A 16,142-nucleotide genomic window follows, 5' to 3' on the forward strand; every position below is an offset into this window, starting at 1 on the left:
ATACTTTCTATATGAAAGTTGCTCAGAACGACGAGACGAATCCGAATACGCAGTCCGTTCGTCCGCCAGACGTCCCTAGCATAGCAAACTTGCAACTTTCCCACTCCGTTTTATCTGTCCGAAAAATGCAAACTTCGGGAAAACTTTCCCGGATGTTTCCCCCCTTTGCCGATATCACCTACTACCGCGTTAGGGCACACCTAGCACCGCGCATTGTCATGTTACGCTTTGTGTTGTTTTGATTGCTCTGTTATTTATTGTGTTCCCCCTCTGTTACTTCTTTTCGGTAGACCCCGAGACTACCGGTGACCCCCAGTTCGACTACGGAGTTGACGACCCCTCCTACTTGCCAGAGCAACCAGGCAAGCCCCCCCTTGATCACCAGATATCGCCTATTCTTCTCTATACTGCTTGCATTAGAGTAGTGTAGCATGTTACTGCTTTCCGTTAATCCCATCCTGATGCATAGCCTGTCATTGTTGCTACAGTTGTTACCCTTACCTGCTATCCTACTGCTTAGTATAGGATGCTAGTGTTCCATCAGTGGCCCTACACTCTTGTCCGTCTGCCATGCTATACTACTGGGCCGTGATCACTTTGGGAGGTGATCACGGGTATATACTATATACATTATATACATGACACATGTGGTGACTAAAGTCGGGTCGGCTCGAGGAGTACCCGCAAGTGATTCTGATGAGGGGGCTGAAAGGACAGGTGGCTCCACCCCGGTAGAGGTGGGCCTGGGTTCCTGACGGCCCCCGACTGTTACTTTGTGGCAGAGCGACAGGGCAGGTTGAGACCACCTAGGAGAGAGGTGGGCCTGGCCCTGGTCGGTGTTCGCAGATACTTAACACGCTTAACGAGTTCTTGGTATTTGATCTGAGTCTGGCCATTTGGTCTATACGCCCTAACCATCTACGCGGGAGTAGTTATGGGTATCCCGGCGTCGTGGTATCAGCCGAAGCCTTCGTGACGTCAGCGACTGAGTGGCGCGCGCCGGATTGGACTGGAACGCCACTAGGCTAGGTCTGCTTCCGGCCGCGTACGCAACGTGCAAGTGTGCATAGGGCGATGGGCCCAGACCCCTGCGCGCATAGGGTTAGACCGGCGTGCTGACCTCTCTGTTGTGCTTAGGTGGGGCTACGACGCGTTGATCTTACGAGGCCGGGCATGACCCAGAAAAGTGTGTCCGGCCAAATGGGATCGAGCGTGTTGGGTTATGTGGTGCACCCCTGCAGGGAAGTTTATCTATTCGAATAGCCGTGTCCCTCGGTAAAAGGACAACCCGGAGTTGTACCTTGACCTTATGACAACTAGAACTGGATACTGAATAAAATACACCCTTCCAAGTGCCAGATACAACCCGGTGATCGCTCTCTAACAGGGCGACGAGGAGGGGATCGCCGGGTAGGATTATGCTATGCGATGCTACTTGGAGGACTTCAATCTACTCTCTTCTACATGCTGCAAGATGGCGATGACGAGAAGCGTAGTCTTCGACAGGACTAGCTATCCCCCTTTTATTCTGGCATTCTGCAGTTCAGTCCACTGATATGCCCCTTTACACATATACCCATGCATATGTAGTGTAGCTCCTTGCTTGCGAGTACTTTGGATGAGTACTCACGGTTGCCTCTCTCCCTCTTTTCCCCCTTTCCTTTCTATCTGGTTGTCGCAACCAGATGTTGGAGTCCAGGAGCCAGACGCCACCGTCGACGACGACACCTACGACACTGGAGGTGCCTACTACTACGTGCAGGCCGCTGACGACGACCAGGAGTAGTTAGGAGGATCCCAGGCAGGAGGCCTGCGCCTCGTTCGATCTGTATCCCAGTTTGTGCTAGCCTTCTTAAGGCAAACTTGTTTAACTTATGTCTGTACTCAGATATTGTTGCTTCCGCTGACTCGTCTGTGATCGAGCCCTCGAGGCCCCTGGCTTGTATTATGATGCTTGTATGACTTATTTATGTTTTAGAGTTGTGTTGTGATATCTTCCCGTGAGTCCCTGATCTTGGTCGTACACATTTGCGTGCATGATTAGTGTACGGTCAAATCGGGGGCGTCACAGTACCGCTACGCACCATAGCTGCGGCGTGTCTCTTCTGCGATTGCTTAGGCGGCGGAGACGGCTAACGTGGCTTAGTTGGAGCAGGAGGAGTGGCCTGACGCTGTGCCGGACTTGAAGCAGGAGGTGTGGCCTGACACGGTGTCGGACTTGAAGCAGGAGGTGTGGCCTGACGCTGTGCCGGACTTGAAGCAGGAGGTGTGGCCTGACACGGTGTCAGACTTGAAACAGGAGGAGTGGCCTGACGCTGTGCCGGACTTGAAGCAGGAGTCTGCTCACGCGTTCGTGGACTTGGAGCAGCGGGAGTCTGCTGACACGGTGGCGGACTTCGAGGAGGAGTCGGCAGACGCGGTGTCGGTGGACTTCGAAAGATGATGCAATCCTTTCTCCATAGGATGATACGATGTATGGCCTCTCCCAGTGGGTGCTCGTCGTCACCTCCAGGAATGTCAAGATCTAGCCCTGAATATGGGTCCACCACCTCATCAACCAAGACACGAGCATAGCCCGCTGGAATCGGGGCGCAATGGAAGGTTGCTTCGGGGGTAATTGTAAAAGCAACGGCGTCCGCCACCTTCATGGATATGTTCTTCATTTTGAAGTGTATCTCACAGTTAGTGTTCTCTATGATGTCATCCACAGGGTATGTATCCAGCAGTGCGTCGCCCGGGGCGGAACCTACGCTGCTTCTCGGCATGGATGGGACGGTGCTATCCAATGCTGGATGATCATCTGCTTGCTGCTGCCGCTGCTGAGACCCCCTTTCCTGGCTAAGTGAGTCGATCTGCTGCTGCTGCTGCTGCTGCTGGAATTTGAGTGCCAAGTCTGCGTGCCTTGCTTCTAGGCCTTGAAGGCGTTCCGCGTCCTGCTTCCTCTGCTCCTCCTCCAGCTTCCTCTTCTTCTCCTCCTCCATCTTCTTTCTTGCACGGGTCCTGTAGTCGTCGTTCCATTCCGAAAAGCCCTCATACCAGGGAATAACGCCCTTGCCTCGTGTTCTTCCCGGGTGTTCAGGATTTCCCAGGGCGCGCGTAAGCTCATCGTTCTCTCTGTTGGGCGTGAACACCCCCCTTCGAGCATCTTCTATTGCGTCAAGTAACTTTTGTTCTGCTCCTTTTAGACTTGCCTTCTTCAAAACCAGGCCTGTCTTCGGGTCCAACGCCCCCCCATGCGCATAGAACCAAGTTCTGCACCTGGGGGGCCAGCTCCTAGTAACCGGAGTGACCCCTGCATCATCCATTTCTTGCTCAGACTTATCCCACTTAGGCATTGCCACCGCGTAGCCACCCGGACCCAGCCTATGGAACTGCGTCTTTTTTGCGGCATTGGCCTTGTTTTTTCTCGACCGTTCCTTAGATAATTCTGATTCCTTGAATTTCACGAAAGCGGGCCAGTGTTCTCTTTGCTTCTCCAGTGTTCCCTTGAATTCTGGAGTCTTCCTTTCTGCAGCGAGGTAGTTGGCCCATACAGTTTTCTTGTGGGTGTTGAATGCAATTGCCATCTTCTTAAGAGCAGCGTCCTTGACTTTCTGCACATCTGCATCAGTGAAATAATCTGGTAGGGTGAAATGTTCCATCAGAGATTCCCAAAGCTTTTCTTTTGCTCTGTCGTCGACCCAAGTAACATCTGGGCGTTTAGTTTTTGGCTCTTTCCATTCTTGAATGGAGATCGGGAGTTGGTCCTTCACAAGAACTCCGCACTGACGAACGAACTTGTTCGCAATGTTCTTAGGTGTGAGGGGTTCGTCACTAGCTTTGATGGAATCGATGTTGTACTTTACACCCTCCTTCAACTTTTTGCCCGGGCCGCGCTTTGTCCTGCTGTCTGTAGAAGCAGATTTGCTCGATCCGGAGGGCTGAAAGAAGAAAGATCGATTCGTTAATATATCTTCAAATAAAAAAACATGTGATGATCACTAGATGCCTGCTTATATAAATATACCTCGCCGGTAGTCTTTGTTATTTCAAGATCAACATTGTATTCGTCATCATAATCATTGTCTGCGTCATCATAATCATAGTTCATGACTTCATCAGCTCGGTCGTCGAGATCGAATATCTTATCATCACCCTCCCCGGTATTGTTCAGATATTGAGAGCCGTCATTTGCTTCATTCAGATCATCTGGCCTGCTAGGGCTGCGTATGATCTCGAACAGGGCCTCTTCTCCCTCTCCGCCGATATTGTCTGCCATAGCTTTTATTTAACTAATACAGAAGAAATATAAAACAATTTAGTATTCAAATTACAATGCATGGATGCAATCAATAAGGAAAAACTGAATCATATAGTACATAATATGCATCGTCTCGAATAATATATAATCTCGAATACATCGTCTCGAATAATATATAATCTCGAATACATCACTGGCTAGGTAGCTAATAAAGATCGAATACTATAGAAGAATTTAGGCCACTCGCGGTTCCTGGGGCGCGGGCGGTGGACACCCAAAGACAAGGAACCATCACAGGATCATATCTCCGGTCATCTGCCCAAAGAACCTACCAGGTATTGGAGAACCTGACGTCCATAGCAGCCATGTAGCGATGGACGTGCTTGTCCTCCTCCCTGACACGACGACGCACCACCTCCGGCGGGGCCGGCTCCCTCTGCATCGAATGTGGCCCACGCGAACGCCACCAAAGGAGATCAGGGTCGACGACGGGACCCGAGGCTGGGTTCCTCACCAAGCGGCGCGCCCCTCCAGGTAGCACCTCCCAGTGCCAGCCCGGCGGAGCCCAATCCCGGACATGGGTCAGCCGGACGTCGTCGCGAACGGGTCGACGGCGAGGATGCGGGCCGGGCATCGTCGAGAACAAATACTATATGCCCGCAAAAAGTAACATTTTTTAAATGATTGGATTGTGATAACTAAAATTCTATATGCAAATTCAAACAATTTGACATTAATCTAATTCATCTAACTAAAACTAATTCTAAAATTTCTAACATTTTTATATATATAACTAACATTTCTATAACATTTCTAATATTTCTATAACTAAAAAACAGAAAAATTGCTAACATTTCTATAACTTAAAAACAGAAAAATTTATAACATTTCTATATAACTAACATTTCTAATATTTCTATAACTAAAAAACAGAAAAATTTCTAACATTTCTATAACTAAAATACAGAAAAATTTCTATAACTAAAAAACTAAAAAACAATGTGTGCGTGTGTGTGGACATGGCGGCCGGGGCAGGAGCTCACCGGCGAGGTGAGGCGACGGGGGGCGGCGACGGGGACGGCGACGGGCGGCGACGACGGGGATGGGGACGGGGCGGTGACGACGGGGACGGGGACGGGTCGGCGGGGACGACGGGGTGGGGTGCGGCGACGACGGGGACGGGGACGGCCGGGTCGGCGACCACAGGGACGGGGCGGCGACGTGGGCGTCGACGAGGGGTGGCGACGGGGGCGGCGACGGGGGGCGGCGGGCGACGGGGCAGAGGAGAAGAAGCAGATGAGAAACTGAATTTTTTGAAGTGTTTTCTTATATAGGATGGGCCTTTAGTATCGGTTGGAGCGACCAACCGGTACTAAAGGTCAATTTGGCCAGGCCAAGTGGCGGGAAGCGCCCACCTTTAGTACTGGGTGGTGGCTCCAACCAGTACTAAAGACCCTCCCTTTAATACCGGTTTGAGCCACCACCCGGCACTAAAGGTGGTGCGCTGGCGCAGGTGCGGTGTTGGAAATATGCCCTAGAGGCAATAATAAATTGGTTATTATTATATTTCCTTGTTCATGATAATCGTTTATTATCCATGCTAGAATTGTATTGATAGGAAACTCAGATACATGTGTGGATACATAGACAACACCATGTCCCTAGTAAGCCTCTAGTTGACTAGCTCGTTGATCAATAGATGGTTACGGTTTCCTGACCATGGACATTGGATGTCGTTGATAACGGGATCACATCACTAGGAGAATGATGTGATGGACAAGACCCAATCCTAAGCCTAGCACAAGATCGTGTAGTTCGTTTGCTAAGAGCTTTTCTAATGTCAAGTATCATTTCCTTAGACCATGAGATTGTGCAACTCCCGGATACCGTAGGAATGCTTGGGTGTACCAACGTCACAACGTAACTGGGTGGCCATAAAGGTGCACTACAGGTATCTCCGAAAGTGTCTGTTGGGTTGGCACAAATCGAGACTAGGATTTGTCACTCCGTGTAAATGGAGAGGTATCTCTGGGCCCACTCGGTAGGACATCATCATAATGTGCACAATGTGACCAAGGAGTTGATCACGGGATGATGTGTTACGGAACGAGTAAAGAGACTTGCCGGTAACGAGATTGAACAAGGTATCGGGATACCGACGATCGAATCTCGGGCACGTAACATACTTATTGACAAAGGGAATTGTATACGGAATTGATTGAATCCTCGACATCGTGGTTCATCCGATGAGATCATCGAGGAGCATGTGGGAGCCAACATGGGTATCCAGATCCCGCTGTTGGTTATTGACCGGAGAGTCGTCTCGGTCATGTCTACGTGTCTCCCGAACCCGTAGGGTCTACACTTAAGGTTCGGTGATGCTAGGGTTGTAGAGATATTAGTATGCGGTAACCCGAAAGTTGTTTGGAGTCCCGGATGAGATCCCGGACATCACGAGGAGTTCCGGAATGGTCCAGAGGTAAAGATTTATATATGGGAAGTCTTATTTTGGTCGCCGGAAAAGTTTCGTGCATTATCGGTATTGTACCGGGAGTGCCGAAATGGGTCCGGGGGTCCACCAAGGGGGTCCACCAGCCCCGAGGGGCCACATGGGCTGTAGGGGTGTGCGCCTTGGCCTATATGGGCCAAGGGCACCAGCCCCAAGAGGCCCATGCGCCAAGAGATAAGGGAAAGGGAGAGTCCTAAAGGGGGAAGGCACCTCCGAGGTGCCTTGGGGAGGATGGACTCCTCCCTGGCCGCACCCTTCCTTGGAGGAAGGGCCAAGGCTGCGCCCCCCCTCTCCCTTGGCCCTATATATAGTGGGGGGAGTGAGGGCAGCAATACCTCCCTGGCGCCTCCCTCTCCCTCCCGTGACACATCTCCCTCCTCCCGCAGCGATTGGCGAAGCGCTGTTGGAATCCCGCTACTTCCACCACCACGCCGTCGTGCTGCTGGATCTCCATCAACCTCTCCTCCCCCCTTGCTGGATCAAGAAGGAGGAGACGTCGCTGCTCCGTACGTGTGTTGAACGCGGAGGTGCCGTCCGTTCGGCGCTAGGATCATCGGTGATTTGGATCACGACGAATACGACTCCATCAACCCCGTTCTCTTGAACGCTTCCGCTCGCGATCTACAAGGGTATGTAGATGCACTCCTTCCCTCTCGTTGCTAGTAAACTCCATAGATTGATCTTGGTGATGCGTAGAAAATTTTGAATTTCTGCTACGTTCCCCAACATGCGGTGCGTCATGTTTAGTCCCACCTCGCTAGCCGAGGGGCGTCCGCACTGGTTTATAAGCCCCAATGTGGTAGCTCTCTCGAGCTCCTCTCCAAAGCAGGTGTACTGGGCCTAAATGTTCTATGCTGTCCTGTGGGCCTACTGGGCCTTTGCGGGACTGCATCCTGGCCCAACAACAAGTTGAGTTTCTAGTCGTATGCAGGCCGCTGTGGCGCAGTAGGCGGGCTTTTTTTTCTTATTTTTTTGCTTTATTTATTTTTGCTTTATTTATTTTTGTTTTATTTATTTTTGAGTTGTTTTTGCTGTATTTAGAGTTTCTTTGTGAATATTTTTGCTTTAGGTACAAAAAATTACAAACTTTCTATTAGTGTCGGTAGTTTACAAATTTGAATAGTTTACATTTTGAATTATTTGAAATTTGTGTGAATCACTAGTTTGTGAATAACTTAACTTTGAAAATAGATTTTCAGTGATTCTTTTTTCTTATATTTAATATTAGTGTGTTTTATCATTATATTCAATTTGGTAATGCTTAGGTTATTTAAAAATGAAATGCCTTTGTAACGGATGAGTTTTCGTCCGAAACCCTGATACTTCGAAAGAGATTGTCCATTTTATACACGAAGTGCATCCAGTTTTTGCGGTAACCCTCTCTACTTTTTTGCACATGCTATGTGGGTGAAATTATGATACCATGCCAACTTTCAACCTTTTCTGAGTTCATTTGAAATGCTTTTCAATTTCAGGGTCATTTAGCTGAAAAAAATCAGTAAATGCATGAAAAAATTTGTTTGCACATAAAATTTCTTCGCGTTTCAAAAGCCAAAACACATAACTACCCTAACTATTACAAAGATTCCCTCCTGGGTGTGAAACACAGAAGAAAGTAATGATAGTGAAGCCGATCACATCCCAGATCTTTGGGTGTGAAACTTTTTCTTCGCGTATGTCCCTTTGCGCCGTAGCCATGGAAAATCTTCATCATTTAACTGGATGCTCGGGTCAATATTCACTGTGAATGGAGCAATTTCATCAAACTTTTCATAATCTTCTGACATGTCTGTCTTGTCATCCACTCCCACGATGTTTCTCTTCCCAGAAGGAACTATGTGGCGCTTTGGCTCATCGTATGATGCATTCGCTTCCTTATCTTTTCTTTTTCTCGGCTTGGTAGACATATCCTTCACATAGAAAACCTGTGCCACATCATTAGCTAGGACGAATGGTTCGTCTGCATACGCAAGATTGTTGAGATCCACTGTTGTCATTCCATACTGCGGGTCTTCCGTTACCCCATATCGTGTCATATTGACCCATTTGCACCGAAACAAAGGGACCTTCAAACCACGTCCATAGTCAAGTTCCCATATCTCCTCTATGTAACCACAATATGTTTCCTTTCCCGTCTTGGTTGTTGCATCAAAGCGGACACCACTGTTTTGGTTGGTTCTCTTCTTATCTTGGGCGATCGTGTAAAATATATTACCATTTATCTCGTACCCTTTGAAAGTCATTATATTCAAAGATGGTAACCGGGACAACGAGTACAGGTCATCTTCAATAGAGGCGTCATGCATGGTACGTGTCTGCAACCAGCTGGCGAAACTCCTGGTTTGTTCACGTGTAATCCAGTCATCAGACCGCTCCGGGTGTTTGGAGCGTAGAAAATTCTTGTATTCGTCCATATACGGAGCCACCAAGGCGGAATTCTGTATAACTGTGTAGTGTGCTTCAGTGAGAGAATTGTTGGAAATATGCCCTAGAGGCAATAATAAATTGGTTATTATTATATTTCCTTGTTCATGATAATCGTTTATTATCCATGCTAGAATTGTATTGATAGGAAACTCAGATACATGTGTGGATACATAGACAACACCATGTCCCTAGTAAGCCTCTAGTTGACTAGCTCGTTGATCAATAGATGGTTATGGTTTCCTGACCATGGACATTGGATGTCATTGATAACGGGATCACATCATTAGGAGAATGATGTGATGGACAAGACCCAATCCTAAGCCTAGCACAAGATCGTGTAGTTCGTTTGCTAAGAGCTTCTCTAATGTCAAGTATCATTTCCTTAGACCATGAGATTGTGCAACTCCCGGATACCGTAGGAATGCTTTGGGTGTACCAAACGTCACAACGTAACTGGGTGGCTATAAAGGTGCACTACAGGTATCTCCGAAAGTGTCTGTTGGGTTGGCACGAATCGAGACTGGGATTTGTCACTCCGTGTAAATGGAGATGTATCTCTGGGCCCACTCGGTAGGACATCATCATAATGTGCACAATGTGACCAAGGAGTTGATCACGGGATGATGTGTTACGGAACGAGTAAAGAGACTTGCTGGTAACGAGATTGAACAAGGTATCAGGATACCGACGATCGAATCTCGGGCAAGTAACATACCGATAGACAAAGGGAATTGTATACGGGATTGATTTAATCCCCGACATCGTGGTTCATCCGATGAGATCATCGTGGAACATGTGGGAGCCAACATGGGTATCCAGATCCCGCTGTTGGTTATTGGCCGGAGAACGTCTCGGTCATGTCTGCATGGTTCCCGAACCTGTAGGGTCTACACACTTAAGGTTCGATGACGCTAGGGTTATAGGGAATAGATATACGTGGTTATCGAATGTTGTTCGGAGTCCCGGATGAGATCCCGGACGTCAGGAGGAGTTCCGGAATGGTCCGGAGGTAAAGATTTATATATGGGGAGTCCTGTTTTGGTCACCGAAAAAGTTTCGGGTGCTATCGGTAACGTACCGGGACCACCGGGAGGGTCCCGGGGGTCCACCAGGTGGGGCCACCGGCCCCAGAGGGCTGCATGGGCCAAGTGTGGGAAGGGACCAGCCCCTAGTTGGGCTGGTGCACCTCCCACAAGGGGCCCAAGGCACAGGGAAGGGGGGAAGGGGGAAACCCTAGGCTCAGATGGGCCTAAGGCCCACCTAGTGGTGCGCCCCCCTCTCTCCCCCCTTGGCCGCCCCTCCAAGTCCCATCTAGGGCTGGCCGCACCCCTTGGGGGGGAACCCTAGATGGGGGGCGCAGCCCCTCCCCCTCCCCTATATATAGTGGGGGTTTTGGGGCTGCCATGGACAGGAGAACATCTCTCTCTTTGGCGCAGCCCTACCCCTCTCCCTCCTCGTCTCCCGCAGTGCTTGGCGAAGCCCTGCTGGAGTGCCACGCTCCTCCATCACCACCATGCCGTTGTGCTGCTGCTGGACGGAGTCTTCCCCAACCTCTCCCTCTCTCCTTGCTGGATCAAGGCGTGGGAGACGTCACCGGGCTGCACGTGTGTTGAGCGCGGAGGCGCCGTGGTTCGGCGCTTAGATCGGAATCAACCACGATCTGAATCGCTACAAGTATGACTCCTTCATCCGCGTTCTTGCAACGCTTCCGCATCGCGATCTACAATGGTATGTAGATGCACTCCCCTTCTCCTCGTTGCTAGATTACTCCATAGATTGATCTTGGTGATGCGTAGAAAATTTTGAATTTCCGCTACGTTCCCCAACAAGAATGTCCGTCCATACATATTTTTTGATTCCCTCCTAGCGTGCCTTTTCCATCTAGTCTGCCCTTATGCCGCGATTCAGGAACACCAATCGGCTTAAGGTCAGGAATAAAATCAATACAAAACTCAATGACCTCCTCATTTTCATGGCCCTTGAAGATGCTTCCTTCTGGCCTAGCACGGTTATGAACATATTTCTTTAAGACTCCCATGAACCTCTCAAAGGGGAACATATTGTGTAGAAATACAGGATCCAAAACGTTAATCTCTTCGCATAGGTGAACTAGGACGTGCGTCATGATGTCGAAGAAGGATGGTGGGAACACCAACTCGAAACTGACAAGACATTGCACCAAATCATTCTCTAACCTTGGTATGATTTCTGGATCGATTACCTTCTGAGAGATTGCATTGAGGAATGCACATAGCTTCACAATGGCTAATCGAACATTATCCGGTAGAAGCCCCCTCAATGCAACCGGAAGCAGTTGCGTCATAATCACGTGGCAGTCATGAGACTTTAGGTTCTGGAACTTTTTCTCTGCCATGTTTATTATTCCCTTTATATTCGACGAGAAGCTAGATGGTACCTTAATACTGAGCAGGCATTCAAAGAAGATTTCCTTCTCTTCTTTGGTAAGAGCGTAGCTGGCATGACCCTGATGTATGCCGTCTTTTCCATGCATACGTTGCTGGTCCTCCCGTGCCTCAGGTCTATCTTTTGTCTTCCCATACACGCCCATGAAGCCAAGCAGGGTCACGCAAAGATTCTTCATCACGTGCATCACGTCGATTGCAGAGCGGACCTCTAGATCTTTCCAATAGGGCAGGTCCCAAAATATAGATTTCTTCTTCCACATGGGTGCGCGTCCGTCAGCGTCATTCGGAACAGGTTGTCCGCCAGGACCCTTTCCAAAGACTACCTTCAAATCCTTGACCATATCATGTACATCAGCACCAGTACGGTGGCGAGGCTTCGTCCGGTGATCCGCCTCACCTTTGAAATGCTTGCCTTTCTTTCTTACGGGATGCCTGCTTGGAAGAAATCGACGATGTCCTAGGTACACATTCTTCCTACAATTGTCCAAATATATACTGTCGGTATCATCCAAACAGTGCGTGCATGCGCGGTATCCCTTGTTTGTCTGTCCTGAAAGGTTACTGAGAGCAGGCCAATCATTGATGGTCACGAACAGCAAGGCCTTTAGGTCAAATTCTTCCCCCATGTGCTCATCCCACGCACGTACACCTGTTCCATTCCACAGCTGTAAGAGTTCTTCAACTAATGGCCTTAGGTACACATCAATGTCGTTGCCGGGTTGCTTAGGGCCTTGGATGAGCACTGGCATCATAATGAACTTCCGCTTCATGCACAACCAAGTAGGAAGTTTATACAAACATAGAGTCACAGGCCAGGTGCTATGGTTGCTGCTCTGCTCCCCAAAAGGATTAATGCCATCTGTGCTTAGACCAAACCATACGTTCCTTGCGTCATCTGCAAACTCCTTCCCGTACTTTCTCTCAATTTTTCTCCACTGCGACCCGTTAGCGGGTACTCTCAACTTTCCGTCTTTCTTACGGCCTTCTCTGTGCCATCGCATCGCCTTGGCATGGTCTTTGTTTTGGAACAAACGTTTCAACCATGGTATTGTAGGAGCATACCACATCACCTTGGCAGGAATCTTCTTCCTGGGGCGCTCGCCCTCGACATCACCAGGGTCATCGCGCCTGATCTTATACCGCAATGCACCGCATACCAGGCAAGCGTCCAAATCCTCGTACTCACCGCGGTAGAGGATGCAGTCATTAGGGCATGCATGTATCTTCTGCACCTCTAACCCTAGAGGGCAGACAACCTTCTTTGCTTCGTACATACTCTCGGGCAATTCGTTGTCCTTTGGAAGCATATTCTTTATCATTACCAGCAACTTTCCAAATCCCTTGTCAGATACACCATTCTCTGCCTTCCATTGCAGCAATTCCAGTGTGGTGGCCAACTTTTTCTTGTCAGCTTCGCAATTCGGGTACAACAATTTCTTGTGATCCTCTAACATGCGCTGCAACTTCTTCTTCTCCAAATCACTTGCGCAGTTTCTCTTTGCATCGGCAATGGCCCGACCTAGATCATCAGCGGGCTCATCTGATGCCTCTTCTTCAGCTTCTTCCCGCATTGCTAGCTCAGCTTCTTCCCCCATTGTTGTATCATCGTATTCAGGGAATCCATGGCCAGGATAGCTGTCGTCATCCTCTTCTTCTTCATTGTCTTCCATCATAACCCCTCTTTCTCCGTGCTTGGTCCAAACATTATAGTGGGGCATGAAACCGGACTTAAACAGGTGGACGTGAATGGTTCTTGACATAGAGTAATTGTGATCATTCTTACAGACTAAACATGGACAAGGCATAAAACCATCCGCCCGCTTGTTTGCCTCAGCCGCAAGCAGAAAAGTTTGCACGCCATTAATGAACTCGGGAGAGCATCGGTCATCGTACATCCATTGTCGGCTCATCTTCATTACACAACACCAAATAGACCAAATTAATACAAGTTCATACATAAAGTTCATACAAGACTTAAATGCAACAAACAAATAACTCTCTAACTAAAGAATTTAAATGCAACAACAAATGCGATCAAGATCGCAACTAAGGTAACAATTGATCCAACAGCATAATGATACCAAGGCTCACTATCAATGGCATATTTTCTAATCTTTCTAATCTTCAAGCGCATTTTCTCCATCTTGATCTTGTGATCATCGACGACATCGGCAACATGCAACTCCAATTCCATCTTCTCCCCCTCAATTCTTTTCAATTTTTCTTTCAAATACTCGTTTTCTGTTTCAACTAAATTTAACCTCTCGACAATAGGGTCGGTTGGAATTTCCGGTTCACAAACCTCCTAGACAAAAATATCTATGTCAACTTGATGGGCATAATTTGTCATAAACACGAAATGCAACTAGTTTTAAAAGAGAATATACCACATCCGAATCATAACAAGGACGAGGGCCGACGGGGACGGATATCAAAACCATGGCACTATGTATAACAAACAACGTACAGGTAAGATAATTATACAAGTAACTATATATCCAAATCACACAAACATCAATTTGGTAATGTAAAACATTCATGAACAAGAGGCTCACCACAAGGTGGTGCCGGCGATGGAACGGTGCGGGCGATTGACTGTGGTTACGACGGAGATTTAGAAGGCACTAAGTAAACCACACCTACATATGCAAACTAAGTGTTAGTTTTGACCACAAATTGCATATAAATCAAATACTAGCACATTATTTTCTACCAAATTACTAAACTCATAAATTAATCACTATACAAAGCATTGCAAGAACTAATCTAGCAATGAGAGATGAAAGGACAAAGTTGCTAATCTTTGTGATCATTTGAATGGATGGGGGCCTTCAAATCTTGATAAATTTTGGGCAAAATGTATGATGAGCTCGAGAGGAAGAGGGGAAGAACAGATAGGAGAGGGAAAAGGGGAAGAACAGAGCGAGCTCAGGTGGACGAAGGGTTTATGTAGGACGACCTTTAGCACCGGTTCGTGCCATGAACCGGTACTAAAGGTGCTGGAGGGGCCCCGGACTGACAACATCCTGCCACCACTCACTTTAGTACCGGTCCGTGGCACGAACCGGTGCTAAAGGTCGGCCACGAACCGGTACTAATGAAAGCGGTTGGCTAGCCGTTGGAACCGACACTAATGCACACATTAGTGCCGGCTCAAAAGCAAACCGGCACTAATGTGCTTGACATTTGACCCTTTTTCTACTAGTGACTAGAGACCAGGCCGTACACTAAAAAAACAAAACTAGAGATCAGAGCGGTTCCCAAATGGGCCTGGACCCGGGCAGAAGCACACCCACAACCGGACCTTGCTTGCAGTCTGCACCAGAACAATCGGACCTTGCAGCCCATTGCAGTCTTTGCAGATAAGCACATCGTAATCACACTACCCTGGGCGCCTGAACCTGTATGTGCCATCGCGTGTACTGTTCACCTTCTCCAGTCTCTCTCTTTGCGTCTCCAGAAAGCCAGGAGATCGTAGAACTGCATGCACACGGTCCAGTCCAGTAACTAAGCCAATAGTACTACGAACAACAGCCGAAAACAGATTGCAGGGATCGATAAGAAATGCTCGCTCACCTTTTTGCAGTAGTAGTAGTTCCCAGTGTCCACCAACAGAAACCGACGATCTTGCTCATCAATGTAAGGATCGATGGACTCGTGGGCTCCATCGATGTAAGCAGCGGCGCACTCTCGGCCGCGTGTTTCCAGCTCCGCTCCCCCGCCTTGCTCCTCCCCCTCTTCACACGAGTACGCGTCGTCGCCGTCGGCGTGCTGTGCCGTCCAATCCAGCGGCGCGAAGGAGGCGGAGCACGAGAGGAACCGCGCCGCGATCGCGCAGACGAGCCAGAGGGAGGCGGCCGTGCAGGCGAAGGGGAGGAGCACGACGATGAGGGCGGCGGCGGCCACGGAGGAGAGGACGAGCGCGACGTGGAGCGCGCATACGCTCCATACGTGCCATGCTAGAGCGAAGCACGACGACGACGACGACGCCGCTGCGGTTCCCAGAGCGTCTAGCGTAGGGGAAGAGGGCGACATGGGACTTCAGACTCTGAAAGATGCCCCAGTTGATGCGACTGCCGCGAGGCCTATGGACGAGTAAGATTTCTCTTCGGACTTTGGTTGCGTGGAGTTTTGCTGCAACGATCCTTCGCGCGCAACACGTGTAGGTTCGGGTACGTAGAACTGCAGTGACGCAGTTCGAATTAAAGACAACTGAAATACGTGTATTGCTCCGCAAGAGGGAGTGGCTCCACGTGGCGGGGCCACTGTCGGCTGTCATTTTTTTAGCGTATAAGAACTGTCGGCCGTCAGTCATGGGCGGGACTTCTTGGCAGGAAGATAGCGATTGGGCCATGCAGTTTGTTATAGTTACGGGCCAGCCTACCAACTCGTGTGCACACCATAAAGCAGGGAACGCGAGACTGGGCCAGCCCAGGTCGCAGGAGGCCACAGAGTCAAATTTCTTTTCTGTTTTTTCACATTTTCGGTTTTTGTTTTTTCATTTTTGTTTATACTATCAAATATTATAAATACATATATA

General features: G+C 48.8%; 1 protein-coding gene across 3 annotated transcripts; it reads right to left on the reverse strand.

Annotated features, from left to right (window-relative positions):
- Nucleotides 1-12,997: 12,997 nt before the first annotated feature.
- On the reverse strand, nucleotides 12,998-15,781 carry LOC120963995 (uncharacterized). Of its 3 annotated transcripts, XR_012183693.1 has the most exons (5): nucleotides 15,179-15,776; nucleotides 14,907-15,082; nucleotides 14,158-14,241; nucleotides 13,990-14,047; nucleotides 13,518-13,907 (listed from the first exon to the last, which is right to left on the reverse strand). XR_012183693.1 is itself a non-coding variant. In XM_073498636.1 (4 exons), exons 1-2 carry the CDS (start codon nucleotides 15,635-15,637, stop codon nucleotides 15,029-15,031), a joined length of 513 nt encoding a protein of 170 aa, XP_073354737.1. In that variant the 5' UTR covers nucleotides 15,638-15,781; the 3' UTR covers nucleotides 12,998-13,512; nucleotides 14,158-14,241; nucleotides 14,907-15,028. The 3 variants fall into 3 exon arrangements, 2 of the variants coding, with proteins under 2 accessions (XP_073354737.1, XP_073354736.1); XM_073498636.1 differs by lacking the exons at nucleotides 13,518-13,907; nucleotides 13,990-14,047 and adding an exon at nucleotides 12,998-13,512 and having other exon boundaries at nucleotides 15,179-15,781; XM_073498635.1 differs by having other exon boundaries at nucleotides 13,990-15,082; nucleotides 15,179-15,781.
- Between the last annotated feature and the right edge of the window lie 361 nt (nucleotides 15,782-16,142).

Source organism: Aegilops tauschii, chromosome 5 (assembly GCF_002575655.3).
Source record: "Aegilops tauschii subsp. strangulata cultivar AL8/78 chromosome 5, Aet v6.0, whole genome shotgun sequence".
Classification (NCBI taxonomy): domain Eukaryota; kingdom Viridiplantae; phylum Streptophyta; class Magnoliopsida; order Poales; family Poaceae; genus Aegilops; species Aegilops tauschii.